Raw genomic sequence first — 16,388 nt, forward strand, 5'->3', positions numbered from 1 at the left:
TTTTACGACCTATAATACTTCGGGTATTTGGCGGCTCGCCAGTCGCGAAGCCGCACGATGGAGATGCAAAGTGAAAACTCAAATCCTCCACCGGTCATAAAGCTGCGAAGTGAAATCATAAATCCTGCTGCCTCGGTCCGGCAATATATTGGAAGTATCGTTGCGTGATTGGAAAGGTCAAGAATGTGAAGGGGCCTTTTTTTCGAGCCCGGTAGATTTGGTTCAAAATGAGGTTTTTATAAAAAATGATAAATAATAGTTGCAGTAACAATAAGTTTTAAAATATATAATGGTGATATCCATGCTATCGGTGTATTTACTGTCATTGAAAAGGCGTGTTGCTCCTTTTCCTGTATGATTGCAACAAATAAACAACTCAATATGTCCTTCAGCTATGTATTTGTTTATGTAGAATACTTCCCTTGGGAAGTGACAGGCTAAAGACGCAACCACTAAATCACTACACACTTCAGCTATACAATTCCTTCAATACGATCGAACGCTTGGAAGGTGCGCTTGGAAGTATCGTATCTGAATCAAACGGTCGAATTGACAGTTTGTTTAGATTCGAACCACCACCGAGCAGCGGGAATAGAACGGACAGATGTTTGTTTATATCATTCCTCTGTCTTGTAGTTTGTCTTTGTTGCCACATCTTGCACATATGACAAAACATACACGGCTACCTACGCGATCATGCTTTCTCTGTGGCCATTAGCGATCGGTAGCGCCAATTTTATTGCATGTTTGGTGTGATGACCAGGTCATCGTTAAGTGCTGCCTGTGTATACTCCCTATCTCTTGCTGTGGAAGATTTGCGTCTCTTTGAACAGCACAGGTGGCGAGAGGGAATGATCTGACGGGAGTGGGTTTAAAAATACATTCATTCTCAGAAGCCTCGAGCTGTTCGAGTGTCGCGTACGGAAAGAATTATGCGGCAACGCGCGTGTCGGTGTTTGCGTACTAACTTGCAGGCAGAAACAAAAAAAAACGCCCACAACAATGCAGGAAGAAAAAGCAAACAAATGACAGATCAAATGTGATGTGGCCTCATGCAAATGCGGAAAAACAGCAGCGACCAATGGGTAGGCGGAAAGGAAACGGACCGCGGGCACAAATTCAAGTTCAATGTCTGGTTCGCGTGCATGCGATAGAAGTAGCGTGGCCGCAGCGTGTAGCCATCGTGGGCTGCTGGCTATCTGGGTTGGTCTCTGATCAAAGCGGGTAGTGTGACATATGTAACCTCTTTGAAGAAAGTACCACCAGAAAGTACCGACATTTTTCTCTCGCTTCATCGTCCACGCAGGGTAAAAGGAGAACCTCCTTGCGCAAGCAACATTTCCTGTTGCGAGTGAAAGACTGCTTACGCAACGGCACGCATGTTTATATTGCGCGTGACTGAATTGTTCGACTGTCGGCTCGTTTCGGCCATAGGGGATCGACGGGCGGAGAGGTTCTGGTTGGAATTTGCACAAAAATTTGCTCACACCGTTCGAGAAAAACCGCAGTGCGCAGATTTTCATGGGCCAGGAAAATCGAAGATTATTGAACAACTGTTTGTGCGAATTTGCCGACCCACTGCGTATTAGCACGCTCGAAAGGTCAACGATCGCACAAAGTGTGTGAAGCATGAAATTCGGGGTAAATTGCTATTTTTCTAAACACGGAGCAGCCAAATTATGGTATCCGAGGTTGGTGAGGAGGAAATTACAAACATTCATTAAGCCGCCGGTATGTTTACACGATATATTCTAATTGAATGGCAAATGAAACGTGAATGGTGAAGAGGGATTAATTAGGTGAACTTATTTAAAGTTGAATCAGATATTCTACGCGTTATTTTAGAAGCCTTTAGGCAGGATTGTGAAACTAGGCTTTTCCATGCTTTCCAATAGCATGATAACAATCAGTATATTTCTTCCCTGTATTAAGTCATCACACCAAACGGTTAGAACGTCACGGTAAGATATCATACCAGAAGCATTCCAGGAGTGTATCAAACCGGTGGCATCTTTTTCTGGGATGAATCGAAATGAGAACGAATAAAAAAACAAAACTGTTTAAAAACTTTGATATAATTTATGACTTCTGCTGGAACACGTTGCATGCGATACTTCCCAGGCCACGCGAAGCAGAGAAAGGTTCCGCGCACAGCTCCGCCAGAATTTGTTCCACACTAACGCTCGGCATGGGTTCCTGGAGGACATCGGCTGTTAATTATGCTAGGCGTTTCGTTTAGACGTTGTTTTTTTTTTCGTTTTCTACATATTATGATAGGATACATTTTTTTTCTCATTCACTTGACTCAATAGAAAGAATGCAACTGAGCGTTGGAAACTGAATGGTTCACCCATTTCCCCGCACCAGCCCGTCGCTTGCTTCAGCAGCGACAAATCTTTATCAAATCATTTGCATCCCGCGGAAGGCTTTATCCAATGCCAGCCCGAATGGGTTTTTGGGGTTAACCGAGGCCAATGAAAATGGACGGGGTCGCGAAGGGCACACTGCCGTAAAAAACGAAGCCTGCGGAATGATTTATCGATTCTGGCTTCTCCGGGTGCCAGTGTTTGAGCTGGGCCCGTTGTACCACTGCACCCCAATTCGATGGGCCACCGATGGCGCCATGTACCACACGACGTTCAGGACGTTACAAATGAAGAGAATAAAATGAAATTGAATTTTAATGATGCTTAAAAACTTTAGTGACTTCTGGTACGGCACAGAGCGGAAGGGAGGACGCATAGCACAACTAACAATCTTCCATAGCACGCTTCCCATAGCGTATCAAATTCGATCAACTTCATCAAACCTAGGCTAATGAAATGTTGTTATTGCTCGGGTGCTAAATTAGGTGATGAGTTTAGCTACGATTGGATCGTTTGTCGCTGCAAAAATGAAAAATCGTTCTTTTTTTGAATCAAGGGGAAGGCCGAAAAATAAACATATTCAATAGTCTTGAACATGAAAAAACACACTCACATACTCTCGTTGACGGTACGTTGCATTAGGTTTGGAAATTGATTAAAGACTCCCTTAAAAAATATCAGATAGTGATGCGTTAATGTGACTGACAAGTTAAACACAGAAACCTCTTATAGCGCAATTCGTTTTCGAAACGAAGAAAACGAAGCTTACGCGAGAAGGCTATAACTTAGGAGAGTAGCAACAACGACGGACAACAACAACAACAAAAAGACAACGTGCCGGAACTGAATGGAACGATTGTATTTGCGGTACATACGCATAAGACTTCGCGCACTACTACTACAACCACCACCGATGCACTTGAAGCGCATCATTAAAACTGGATTAAAATAGGATTACACGTATTTAAACCCAAATAAATCCATCAACATACAGCAGACGAGCGTGCGATAGGGGCCACGTGAAGTGTACCCTACCGAAATGCAGGCCGCACCCTAAGCCTCTGCTTGCCTCTGGGAGTCAACAAAACATGCTACATGCACACACCCAAACCGTAACACAACAAGATTCACCCGGCGAGCCTTTGCACCCTAACGGGCGCTATGAAATGGAAGGGCGCTCAACAAAATTAACATATCAACTTTTCCACTTTTCCCTTCGCGAGGGGCTTTTCCCGGTCCGTTGTGCGATGCATTGCTGTATAGCTGAGGGTCACGGCACTCGATCCCTTCAGAATTTCAATTACGCAGTGTTGGGCGAACAATTCCATTCAAATACGGACAGCGATACGGCTTGCGGTTGCGGCCTGCCACAGGCGCGGAAAGCAATGTCAAACACATGTTTGAATTGTTTAGATCTTTGGCTGCTCCTTAAAAGTACTCGTTTCCCCATTCGTTGCATTGAGTGAATTTCGATGGTGATGCTGCGAGCTGTGGAAACATTTCGGGCTGATCACACCTCGTCCTAGGCAGCCTTTGCCCTTTCTTTTTTTGTGAATTTTTGACTTATAGAAAAACAAACAAATCCTATGTGCGTTGCTCTAGGGGCTGATCAACACATTGTACTCTTCAGAAAATGTGGTTAGGAAATGTGTAAAAATCGCTCCCGGAATAAGTTGTATGGCGATAAACTACAAACAAACAAACCGCAGCATTGTAACTGTTCTAGTGGGATGAAAACGAAACGATGTGTTGTTGACTTCTTGTCCTATCGGCACACTTTGTAATGAGAAGAAGAGAGTCTTTGGGCAAGATGAACCCCAAGAGGAACAATACAAGAGTTTAGATTTACGGGGCTATAAAACACCCACAAAAACCGAGTGTGAGCAATCTAAACGGCAATCAAAATTCACTTCTCGGTCTAATTTATCAAACTACAATCCCCGTCGGATCATCACAATACATAAAAAATAATCTACACAAGGTGGCATTCGCACTATCTTCAACATAAAGCATGAACTTGATACCTTTCCCAGCGAGTTGAGCGCGCGTGTGCGGTCACGTATCGTGTTGCGGATTTGGGAATCTTGGCCGCAGGTCAGACCCAGACGAAAAGCGAACGGTGTGATAAATGATTGAACGATTGTGGTGCACAGACGTGGTGCGTGAACCATACACTTTTGTCATGACGGCGGCCCAGTTGAGACATCAGTCTGTCAGGATGTGTTAAAGTGGCCATTCGATTGTTTGAAATTAATTGGGCTGTCGGTGAGTCTGTCCAACTTCGCGGTGGTTCGTTTTGCGTGACAGATAGACACCGCCAAGATTTACACACTACACGCACGGACAGTGGAAACGTCTTCATTTGGATTCGAATAAAGGTTCATGCGGAAGAGCGAAGGCTGAAATACTTGCTTCTACGTCATCTACCTTCAAACACTAAACAAAGGCCTCGTCACAAACCTGCGTGTCACGTGCACGTCTAGACGAAATCTGTCTTCGGTTCCTGGAACATAACGGGAGCAAAATTCACTACTGCCTTCTAAGATGCATCATTTTGCATCTTCCCGCTAGCAGCTAGCCAGCTTCTCACCACTTAATTAAGCGAAGATTAATGTGCTTCTTCAGGATGGATCACCGTGTCACGTTTGCAGCACACGCGCAAAGCACCTCCATAGCTAAAACGTAGATCTTTGGCATTTTGACGCCTTTATCCATCGCACCTCCAGCACAGCGTTTGGGGGTTGATTTGATCAAACGGCATGATTAATTGATGCAGATTTGTGCAGGCAGCTCTTGAGCGCCGTCTAACGCATTCGTCTTCTGCACAAAGCCACGGTGCCGGTGGCGTTGGCGTGTTTGACTTAAGGTGTCGCTGTGCCCGGAGCAGTCCGAAAGTATTTTCAAGTCCAAGTCCAAATTGGTCAGTGCTGACAAGAATATCACGGCCAGGTTCAGACGTTTCGCTTTGGTGACAAATTCTTCCCGTGTCGCTTTCAATCGTGTTCGATCGCTGTTGGAAGAAGAAAATGGTGTGTCGCAGCATGCATTCCAAAAATTAGTTTAGCAGCTGTCCCAAAACTGAGCGCGATGCGCTAACGGCCCACGGCATGGCAACCGGCTGGATGATACGGGTGCGAAGGCGTCAACACTCGCGATCGGCTTATCTCAATCTTCTACTTAATTAAATCCATGTTGGGTGTCGCGTTCGATTCCGATCGATTGACACGTCGCAGTCGAGTGGGTTTTGAAGCAGCATCCCATCAATCGCCGTTGAGTGCCTGTAAGCATCACACGATTGTGCTCTGATTCAGTGAACATCCGGAAACGCGAGGAACGGTGATCGGTTACCCTTTTTGCTTTGTAGAACATTCAATCAAACTGCCAGCATCACGCACAATGTAGCGAGAGCACCAGCGGGAATGATCGAAACGCGGACGCATTCCGTTGGAAGCTACAGTGTGGACCTGATAAATGTAATATTCCTTCTAATGAACGTAATGGACATCATTTGGTTCGATTTCTTATTATTGCTGGATTCGTGCCTTTGCTTCCAAACTATTCGCGGTGGGAGAGAAAGGTTCTGTCATTCCTTTCTCGCCTTTCGCCGTTGGTCGGGATGTTCATATGACAAGATTAATAACCATTGATTTGGTGGATAGTCTTTCAGAATGCTCGCACACAAATGCGCTCACATACACATCCAACTTTGTGGTTGAAGATGTAACTGGCTGCTGGAGATCGGTTAACCTCGGATGGTTCTCAGCCATCTCTTTTTCGCTGAAAACAGTTATTTTGATAAGCACTTAAAATATGTCCCACAATTTTATTAGCTTCAAACGTGACATGCAAATTTTTTAGCTCATATTGGTGTGTGTGTGTTTTTTTCAGTTTTGTGCTGGCCACTGTCTCATATCATCCTCTTCTACCCAGCCCATACGCAGTGCCGAATCAAACCGGTCCGAACCGACGTTTTGTTATCTTGCGCTGGTGGGTCTTGTCATTTATCAGGCACCATCCGCACGATGCCACTCGGAATCTCGGTCTCAGTCTCTTTCTGTTGTATGCCTCCGATGAGACACATTCTGTGGCCCGTCTAGAGCAGGAACTGGTTCGATTGTCATAATTGATATCGATTACAGCGCGAGCTCCGAACCAGGGCGTTGCGTTGTGATTGCTTTTCTCTCCTTTCACGCGACCGTTAACAGCTTTGTCAAATATTTCGAAGAAAGAGAAAACGGTACTGAACCAGTCACAAACCAAGCCATGGTCTCAAGGTCTGGCCGGTTTGTCCCTGTCGGTTCGTCCTGTACGCATGCGTCCATCCCTTTTGCCTGACGAACGGTTGATCGGCTTTTTTTGTACTGTACAGGGGAACAACAACAAAAAACGGAAAAGTGACAGAACTAACGGCCGTGACATGCCGCTCTTGGAGGTGCGGTCGTCGGCTGGCACTTGAAAGTGCTAGGATGTCGCACAAGCCACACTGGGCGATACGGAGCGATAGTGTGTGTACAGGCCAAGCTTTATCAGGTTAATGATGTTAATCAATATTATTAACACTTGTTCCATGTGCAGGAAGTGGATTGATGTCGCGATATGTACCACGCTGGAGCAATTGTCCGCTTCGAAGGTTTACAGCACATGAACGCTTCAATTGCATCGTACTAAATGCGTTTATATTTTTGTGATTTATATCGGCAGACCTATAAAATGTGACATAGGTTATATATTTCTTAAAATATTACCTACAAAATGTGAGTCATTACAATCACATGGAAACTAAAATAAGATGCATCTAATAACCATCTACTGTAGCCCGACCTTTCACTTGCTCTCTGTTTCTTTGATGTGTGTTAAGCCGCCGGTGATATTACACAGTGCAGTAAATCAAAGTGGCGAATCGTTCCTTTGAAGCAAACGCATTTTCAGCTTAATTTTGTTCGATCACATGCTGTCATAACGAAGATTTTTATGGTTAAAGTGAAAGGGGCTTAATACATCGATCATAAAACGTTTCTCTTGTTCGTCTGTAACGGGAACATAATGTCCTGAGGAAACTGTGCTACGTTTTGTGCTGGAGATTTCGTCGGTGCCGTGAGCAGAACTTCTTGTTAATCGTGTAGCAAAATGTTAACGTAAAATGTTGATTGAGAATGTTGAGATCATTACTTAGAACATTTAAAAATCAGGTCGATCTGTCCCTGAAAGCAATATCAAAAGGTTTCTTCAATTGAGACCGTAAGCCAAACGGAGATTAATTATAATATTAAATGCTCATTCTTGCCTCTAACCCTCTTTTTACTGTCAGTCGATCGACGTCTCCATTAAGAATATTCTCCATTTTCGATGGCTCTTGTCCATTCCATATGTCTTTGAGAACTGGACAAGGGATACCGATAACCAGCAACCACCGTTGCTGGCTTTAGCCTCGTATTAGTCACGCTAATCAAGTGTAAGCTTAAGGTCCATTTCATTAAACGGTATTCCAAGACGCACGCTTTTAATTGATTTCGATTTCCAGAAGTAACGCTCGCGTGGCAAGTGCCTAACACAATCCGGGACCGTAACATAAGCCTAAGTTTCCCAAGAAACTAAACGATGCGTCGTCCCTTGGTAGTGGAAGGATCTTTTTTTTTGTTTCGTTTTGCGGCATAATGCTCACATAAAGATATCAATTTCAATCAAACGCTGGTGCTGCTGCTGCATGGAAATTCTAAGACTAGACATTATGCGCCACTAGCAACTCCAGCACCCGGTTATTGCACTTGTCGCTGGGACACGACTAATGCGAATGAACTCTACTGTTCACCATCGCGCTAGACTACGCTTAGAAGTTGTCAATCATCATTTAAGGGTGCGCCGAATCAAAAAATTGTCACCCTTCGCCGGTGAAGTGCTAGACAATCAGGGGAGGAAAAATACGAAATGCATCCCGTTGGCTTCGAGCGACCACCACCAGAGTAACCAGGAACGGGCAAGCGATATGGCTCATCACACGATTAATATTCTAATCTTCCTGTGTGCATGCCACCAGTTTCCCTCTGCCTTTGGAAGTTACATCTCCAACGTTGATGATCTATGTGCCCGTCCAACCACACGAGAGCGAAAGTTTAGAGAAAGTCAAAGAAGTCGAGCCGGCTGTGATACGAACACGATTAGGCCGTGAAAAAATCAGCTCGATCGGCCAGCAGGGCTGAACCGAAGCTATCTCAACACTAATTCAGAGTGACAGAGTCACTCGACTGCGTTCCGAACACAGCCAGTCACACATTCGTTCCACCAAATGCAGTTTGACGTAGCTGGCGGCATTGTCCTCATCAACGGAGAATTGTTTAAATTAAGCGACTGTCATAACTGTTTCGGTACTTTCGGTGTACCGTTGCAGTCAATCGAGCGAAGCAAATTGATGTGGTATAGCATTTTTTCTCTCTCGAGAAGCCATCGGAAGCTTTAACGCTACAAATTGAAACAAGACATAACAGTGATCATCAGCTAAATTAGTTGTGCAATAAAATTTATAAATTTAATCCCTTTTGCAGCTTAGCGTTCTCAATGGTTCTTGTCGTCGAAAATAACATGGAAATCATCACCGATAGGCAAAGAGAAATATTCATTTATTGCACTTTATACGTCCAAAGAAAGTGAACTCTTTCCACTGAGAGAATCATAATGCCGTTTTGAGAGAATTAGTCATTCACTTTCTATTAACGCTTCATAAAACAGAACCAACGAGTTTTACGATGGCCGTTACTGATTGCCCGAATAAAGCGGTACAAATAATTTCGAGTGTGATGTTTGTATACGCTTAATTGAATCAATAAAAATGTACATCCCATACGGATCACAGAATAAAATTGAACAGGGCCCTTTGCATGCTTTCACCAAACACCAAGCCAACAGTGCATTCGGTTGCATTAATTTATGCACTACGAGGGTGTTCCGGTTGGCTTGCATTAGCTGCAGTTGATAAGGGTTGCCGGAGAATGTTTCCGTGACAGATTTGATTTTTTACGACCGAAACTAGGAGAACGGCACTGACGGTACACATACCGAAGAAAGTATCCCAATTTGTCCCACTCTCAGCACATTTACATTGATGGATTTATCACATGTCTTCGCGAAAGGAGGTTGAGAACCGAAATCAGCTCCGAATATTGTATCAACACCGTTAAGCTGTCTTGACACACGTACCGCGTGTGCGACTGGACCGGAGTTTATTTTATTAAGATGGATGAACTTTCGGACGCTGGAATGGGCGAGAAGTTGAATCGGTTCCGAAATTGTGGCAATTTGTCAGCCACGCGTTGAGTTCGGAAGCATACAAAGCAGAAACCTATCTGCAGCGTAGTTCCCAGCTAGCGGTTCAACAACGATCGTAGCAACTTTCACTTTCTTTCTGCAGTCTTCACCCGCCCGCTGAATGTTGAGGCTGCTACCATCCTACTATTAATGTCCCATTTTTGGACATTAGCCATAAGCTGTCAGATGTTTCACGGTAGTGTTGTGTGAAAATTGGTCAACATGAAGTGTGTACGGAAGCTAATCGATCTTCAATCTGTGTGGAATGTGTTACATGATCAAAATGGGGCTCGAGCAGTAGTCACCCGAAAATCCACTTTTTTTACCTCCCCTTTTAAGCAGAAGTTCAATTATAGTGTACAGCTTGTTTCGTTTGCTACTGCAAAAGATGCATTGTTAAGTCGAACATCACAACACAGTAGAAAAGTGTGTTGACTCTCACGACCACTTATGCAAGACACGCTATCTTTTCGTTTTTTAATGGACACAACATTACATACAACAACACTCATGGAAACTCTCGCCATTAGAAGACATGCTGCTTCTGCAGTAAAATATCTCTTCTTGCATGAATATAAAATGCATGAGATACCAACTACGCACGGCAAAAGGTGTGAAAACTCATTTTCATACCATTTTCCCTCCGTGAGTACCGATAAACAAAGTTTACAAAATTAAATGTCCTTTCCACTAATACCGGTGTAACTTGTGCGCCACAAACAAGACAAGCGCTGTCAAGGGCAGCATCTAAAAAAGGAAGCAGCAAGCGGCTTAACGCACGACTGGGAATTGTGATAGGTCAAAATGACGGTATTAAAAAAATGCTTCTCGCTGTGCTCATACCAATCTCAAACATTCGTGGAAAAGGTCACTGACCTTTCGAGGGGCATGAAACATCCGTGTCCTGTTCGTGTGCGAAAAAAAAATCGAAGGTGAAAAGGAACCCCGAGAAAAACCAACCTGCAGTGAGGCGGAAAGTGTACCGAACAATCTGCCGACCGACCAGCCGGCCGGCCGGCTTTCTTTTGTCGCCCGAAAGCCGAAACAGGCATGGGAAATCTCGACCTAAAGATAAAGAGCAAAGCAACACGCAGGCGGGCGCCGAAAGGAAAACCGGTCCGATCCTGAATGAATATCCCCAGCGGTGGATGGGTCCTTTGGGCCATTATCTGAAATTAAAACACGCTTCAGCAAGAACCACTCGAATGGGCAGCGTGGCGTTAAGTCGGGTCGGGGACTTCATCAAGGAAGTTTTGGTACGAAGTTGTTACCATTTCTCAGGAGTTACTCAGGGGACAGGATCCAAAGTGTAAAGCAGGCTGGGGAAGATGCGCATGGACGTAGAGTGGGAGCAAATTCAGGAATGTCGTTGTTTTTTTCTCTGTTTTCTCCCGCTGCGCTGGGATGCTAGCTCCGGCAGGACTCTCCAAACACGGGCCGTGATGCCTAGGGTCCGGAGGCGTCACCAAGGTTTATTGATTTCTAATAGCTCAGGCACGGTATTCTACACTACCGTGGTATCAGACATAAATTAAATCCTTTTTTTTTTCTTCAAAAATCTTTAAAGCCAACAAAAATCAGTGAGATTCTATTCTCAGCTCCCTTTCCCGCGAAGTATCGAATCCCTACAAATCCCATCGATGAGATGAAAGACTAATAAAGCGTGTTTGGGAGAAAGAATAAACGGGGCAGGTTTGATCAAACATTTAGATTGAAGATAAGCGCCCAATTGATCTCGGGTCGGGAACAATAGAGGCGAATGCGTTGAAAGGCACTTACAAAAACTGTTGGTGGCGCCTCAGCGCGAGGAAAGTAGTCCCGAGGCTGAAACAGCGTTAGTGTCTCGACGGGAGGAATTAATTTAAAGCTACTCAAGTACATTATGTTTAGATACCGAAGCCGTTGTCGAAGTATCTTGATCAAATGGATTTTGCGAAGGTTTTGCAGCAGAATTTCTCTCAGTGAGTTAAACACTTTTTGTACAATCACTTGTATGAAATTCTTCTTAGAAAATATTTTGATTTAAGCGTACTGATATGTTACACAACACTGCGAGATATGCACTGGATTATCCTAACTAACTAGATTGAATATGTACTGGGAACAAAGGGAAAAGCAAATATCCGACAACAGCGTACCATTAGCTCCGTGTAGCGCCACACTTTACCTAATGAACTTCTAATCAATACGAGAACCGGTATGATAATGAAGCCGACTGCTATCGGTGTTGTGTTCCTGCGTTGCATCTTGTCGTACTGTACTTACCGAACCGTAGACGCTACCGCAGGTGTCCATGCAGAGGAATAGGCACGTCGCTACAGCTTGAATTTTGATCTGCCCTATCCCGACGGTTGTCCGCTGTAGAATCGCTGCAATGGTACGGAAAAACGGAGACCAAAGAGGAGTTAGGCTAGCATAAAATAAACTGACATCTTGTAACTCATTAATATATTATTCCGAGTACTTTTAGTATGCTACTATATCACCATACCATTTCACTTTTATGAGCTAATCTTATGGTAAATCCAATAAAAAGGTTAGCTTCAATTAATCCCTGTTGAAGAAGACGCGTGCATAAGCTTAGCTTGCCTCTTCTTCAAAACGTCAGCACAAAAACGGTGCCGCCTTATCGACCAGTCGGTGTCCAGTGGCAATTCCACTGCACTCTGCTACCGAATACGATTACAGTGCAAAGTCATCAAACGGTGCTACCTGCTAGACGGCACGTTCTCACGGCACTGTGCAAAATGTGCAGCGTTGTCGGTCACTTGAGTGGAGGTCGTAATTCCCACCATGACGTACTTTCCGGATGACGTTGCATCAGTGTGCAAAATGTGAGCGCAGCATGTAGTGGTATTTAAAAAAAAACCAACATACTGTACCAGCGCGATATGGACAGTTACAATAAGCAACAACAAAAAAACTCACAAATACTAATAACCTGCCCCTGTACCGTTTCACACCCATCATTACTCAGCGAACGAATTGGTTGAGACTTTAGGGTAGGTCAGTTCAGTTTACCGTGGAAGGTAGTGTCATTGGAGGATTTTTGGTGCATTGTCTGTTGTTAGACAGCCGGTTTTTATTTCACCCAATGTCACACCCCCGTCCCATATGGGGTAGAGTTCTTATCGCACGCGTACACAAAAGCGAACAAAAAATGCATTTCCGTGGCGCATGCGCTTGCAGGCACGCGACTTTCAGCAAACGATTGCGCAATCCAGTTGCTTTTTTTTTAAGGGAGGGGAGGGGGGGGGTGAGGGGTTGTAACGAAATGATTGATGGTTTCATTCGCGTAGCACTGGATGTTAACTGAATTAATCCGATTATGTATACAATGTATAAAATGAAACTCATCACACTCCCATTCACTTTGGGCGGCATAAACGTGACCGAAGTGAAATAATGCAATTGTTTGTTTTAAAATAAAATTTTGATTGATTTGCATGATAGTGTGTTTAATCGTGTCAATCGTCATTAATTGATAACAATGAATCGTAATAATTTGTCCAGTACATCTTTACTTTGAAATATTTGTTACTGTTTATCCCTCTTTTTTGGTAATTATGTTTATGTACGACGAATTGCTTAATAAAAGATTTAAATGTTTAATCGATCGAAATTACTAGAACATTCATTTCTCATGGCATAACATTCACCCACACAAATCCAAAATAATCAATCAATTTCTTAGACGTTCTATTCCTTTTGCTTATCTCATTCGGTACTGCGTGCACCACGCTTCGTTACGTTATGATGCGTTATTTAATTGTTTCTAATAGACAGCTCCCTGATGACGCTATGGCGCCTATGCTTTTCTAAGACGGGTATGAAACTCATGATAAATGAACAACATTTTTGCTGTAAATCGATTGATCGATAGGTCTGCGATATTAATTGTTGTTGATTGATTGCAAATAACCGCAATCGCATAATCGAACGATTCTTTTCAGGAATGTTCCTTCGTATACGCACTGAAAGTTTAAAATAGAAGATCGATTTTTAGTGTTGCTTGCAGAAAGATTCCTCGTTAATCAAGGAGTGGATTTTTTATCGATCTTTAGTGTCATATTTTGAACCATTTAATTAACCCCCGGTGTCACGCACCGATAACCACAACGAATAAACTATGACATTATTAATTTCTTCGTAAATTATTATTTGGCTGTATAACTCGTTCCCCTGCATAAAACATGCACACACCACCCGTTTTTCCATATTTTCGAATAATTATGCGTACACACACTGCACACACTGCATGCACGATCAACAAGCCAAGAAGTCACACACGCACGTAATTTAAAATGTCCACAAATTGATAAATTACTAAATTGCATGTCATTTCATCTCGATCTGAGGCACATTTTGGAACGTACTTTCGCTCGAGTTTCGTATCGCCTGTCGCATCGGATCGATCGCCAACGGTGTCTGCCTAGTTAGTTTTTTTATGGTGGAAACATTTTCAACACACCTTTCGTATGGCTTCCTCCCGTTTCGTTTTAAAATCACATCATGAATCATCAGAACTGATGCATTTTTTAAAATCCTCTCTCCTTTCACACTATGCTCAATTGGTATTATCAATTGGCTCCATGGTTGGGATATCTTTGCTGTCTGCTGAAAGTATAAGGTTATTCTTCAGGATTGTTTTCGAATAAATCCAGTCCAGAAACATCATAATTAGAGTGCTAATCGATTGCTGCGCTTGAGCTAAAGTAGTTGGCAGCAAATGGCAAGAAATGAAATTGATGACTTCGAGCTCAAGCCTGTAAATCTGACGAATTTATCGAGTTACTTACACGAATCTGTTTCCATTTTTAACTGTCATACCTACAAACTGCAGCAACTAATTTGGAGGTAGCTACGCCTGAAGCAGTTAACAGGTTCCTTTTCTCAAAACCAAAATGAAAAATATCGCACAATGTCAAAGATCGCATCGCATTCGTTGCTTTAGTGGGCGTTAATTGGTATAAAAGTGCATTAACCTGCTACATCGTGTTTAATGTTAAGTTAAGCCTTGTGGCTTGATTCTGTGCAAAAAACTATTGTGTGGAGGCCGAATGAATGGTATTTTAAGCGTTCCATAAGTGAGTGCATAATCCAAGAATCGATTGATTTGCAGACCTTCAGCAAGCTGGAGGTGAACACTTTATTTTTTTTTCGCACGATGATGCCGACGATTTGTACGATGATGATGATGATGATGATGAAGGTGCGAAAGATAGTACCAAACAGGGAAACAAAATAAAAGTACGCCTGTGAAACATCCGGAGGGGTTGGTGATCAGAGCATACCCAACCGGCCAACCGGTAAATTGATGCCTTCGGCCCGGTGTAAAGGTGCCGTTTAAGTATTTAAACAGCATCGTTTACTGGGTGGAATTCATGTGCAAAAGAAAGCCCGCTACAAATGGAGCGTATCGAAATTATGTAATTATGGCGAATGTCTTACTTCACGCCCAACGAAACAGTTCAAGTTGATGCTGCAGATGCACTTACGGGTGCAATACTTTGCCACATTGCGATCACTTTCCATGGAATTTATAATTGATTGCAGTCTTTAGTGTAATAAACAAAAGATGCGTTCTTGTGGAAAGGTTTCAAGTTACTCTGGAGGTTCAAAAATTTCAATTTTGATACTTTACCTTTTTTAATACTTTACAAGGAACTATCAGCCGTACCGGCGAACTCGTTCGACGAGAAACATTCGTCGCTCATGAGTGGACAGGGTTGTACCGCTAGGTTGGCCAGTACAAAATCTATACGGTTTTCTAATTTTTGATCTAGAGGGCTATGAAATGAGTGAAAATGAGCGTCGCAGCGAACGTTCCCATGAACGAACGAGTTCGCCGGTATGGCTGTATGTTTCCGAGAACCTCATGTGGGTCAGTAGTTGCTATCAGTTTCACCATTTCACTGCACTTTCGCACTTTCCTGCTTGATTGAGCAGAGAATCGTTAGATGCTGCTCCTTATCGTCAATTCACCACACACGCGGTGGCAACATTGTTGCAGCAGTTTCCATCCATCCGTTGGTTGGTTCAGCACCTGACCTCAACAGCGTGCGAATGAATGGTGCCAACGGTAGCGAAAACCTACAGTGTACTCATCGTGAGTAATTATAGTGCGATGAGCAATGTAAGACGGAACAGGCACACGGACCAGACACTATAGCCAAGCAAGTCAAGGTATAATGCGTCTTTTCGTACCATAAATCATCGAACCGTGCTTGTACTTACAAGAGACGCCATCGGAGAGAATTCACAATGTACCTCCTTCCCGAACGACGACAAATTTATTCCAGCAAAAGATTTCGCATAAACGCTCAAGTGAGTTGAAAACTCAATTCATGTTTCATCTCTCAACATTGCACCAGAGTAACTATTAGTTGCATCAATTTTCACTGAATTCACATTAAGATTTTTTTTGCGTGTCCTCAGTATGGAAGATAACCCTACGGACAAAGAGCGGGTAATTTTTATCATGGTGTGCGTAAAAGCCTAGAGTTAAGCCGATGGAAGATTTCCTAGGCTTAAAAAAGGGGGCGGGAACGGGTACCACGGTTCTCTCCCGCTCCCATATAAAATACACGGTGCGCTCTCTCAATGCTCGCGCCCATGCGCGAGCATCCTTTCGTGTGCTTGTGTTTGTTTCTTTCGTGTTGCTTTAAATGATAATTATTTACCACCAATTTCGGTCATGAATTGTTGCTAGCCGCTGAAAAT

General features: G+C 43.4%; 1 protein-coding gene across 8 annotated transcripts in view; it reads right to left on the reverse strand.

Annotated features, from left to right (window-relative positions):
- The window catches only part of LOC4577440 (uncharacterized), a 58,185-nt gene that overhangs the window by 12,454 nt on the left and 29,343 nt on the right, over positions 1–16,388 (reverse strand). For all 8 annotated transcript variants that reach the window (XM_061650234.1, XM_061650237.1, XM_061650231.1 and 5 more), the window contains one exon: positions 11,931–12,034. In XM_061650234.1, coding sequence (XP_061506218.1) covers positions 11,931–12,034 — 104 coding nt within the window. The remainder of the gene's footprint in view (positions 1–11,930; positions 12,035–16,388) is intronic.

Source organism: Anopheles gambiae, chromosome 2, assembly GCF_943734735.2.
Source record: "Anopheles gambiae chromosome 2, idAnoGambNW_F1_1, whole genome shotgun sequence".
Classification (NCBI taxonomy): domain Eukaryota; kingdom Metazoa; phylum Arthropoda; class Insecta; order Diptera; family Culicidae; genus Anopheles; species Anopheles gambiae.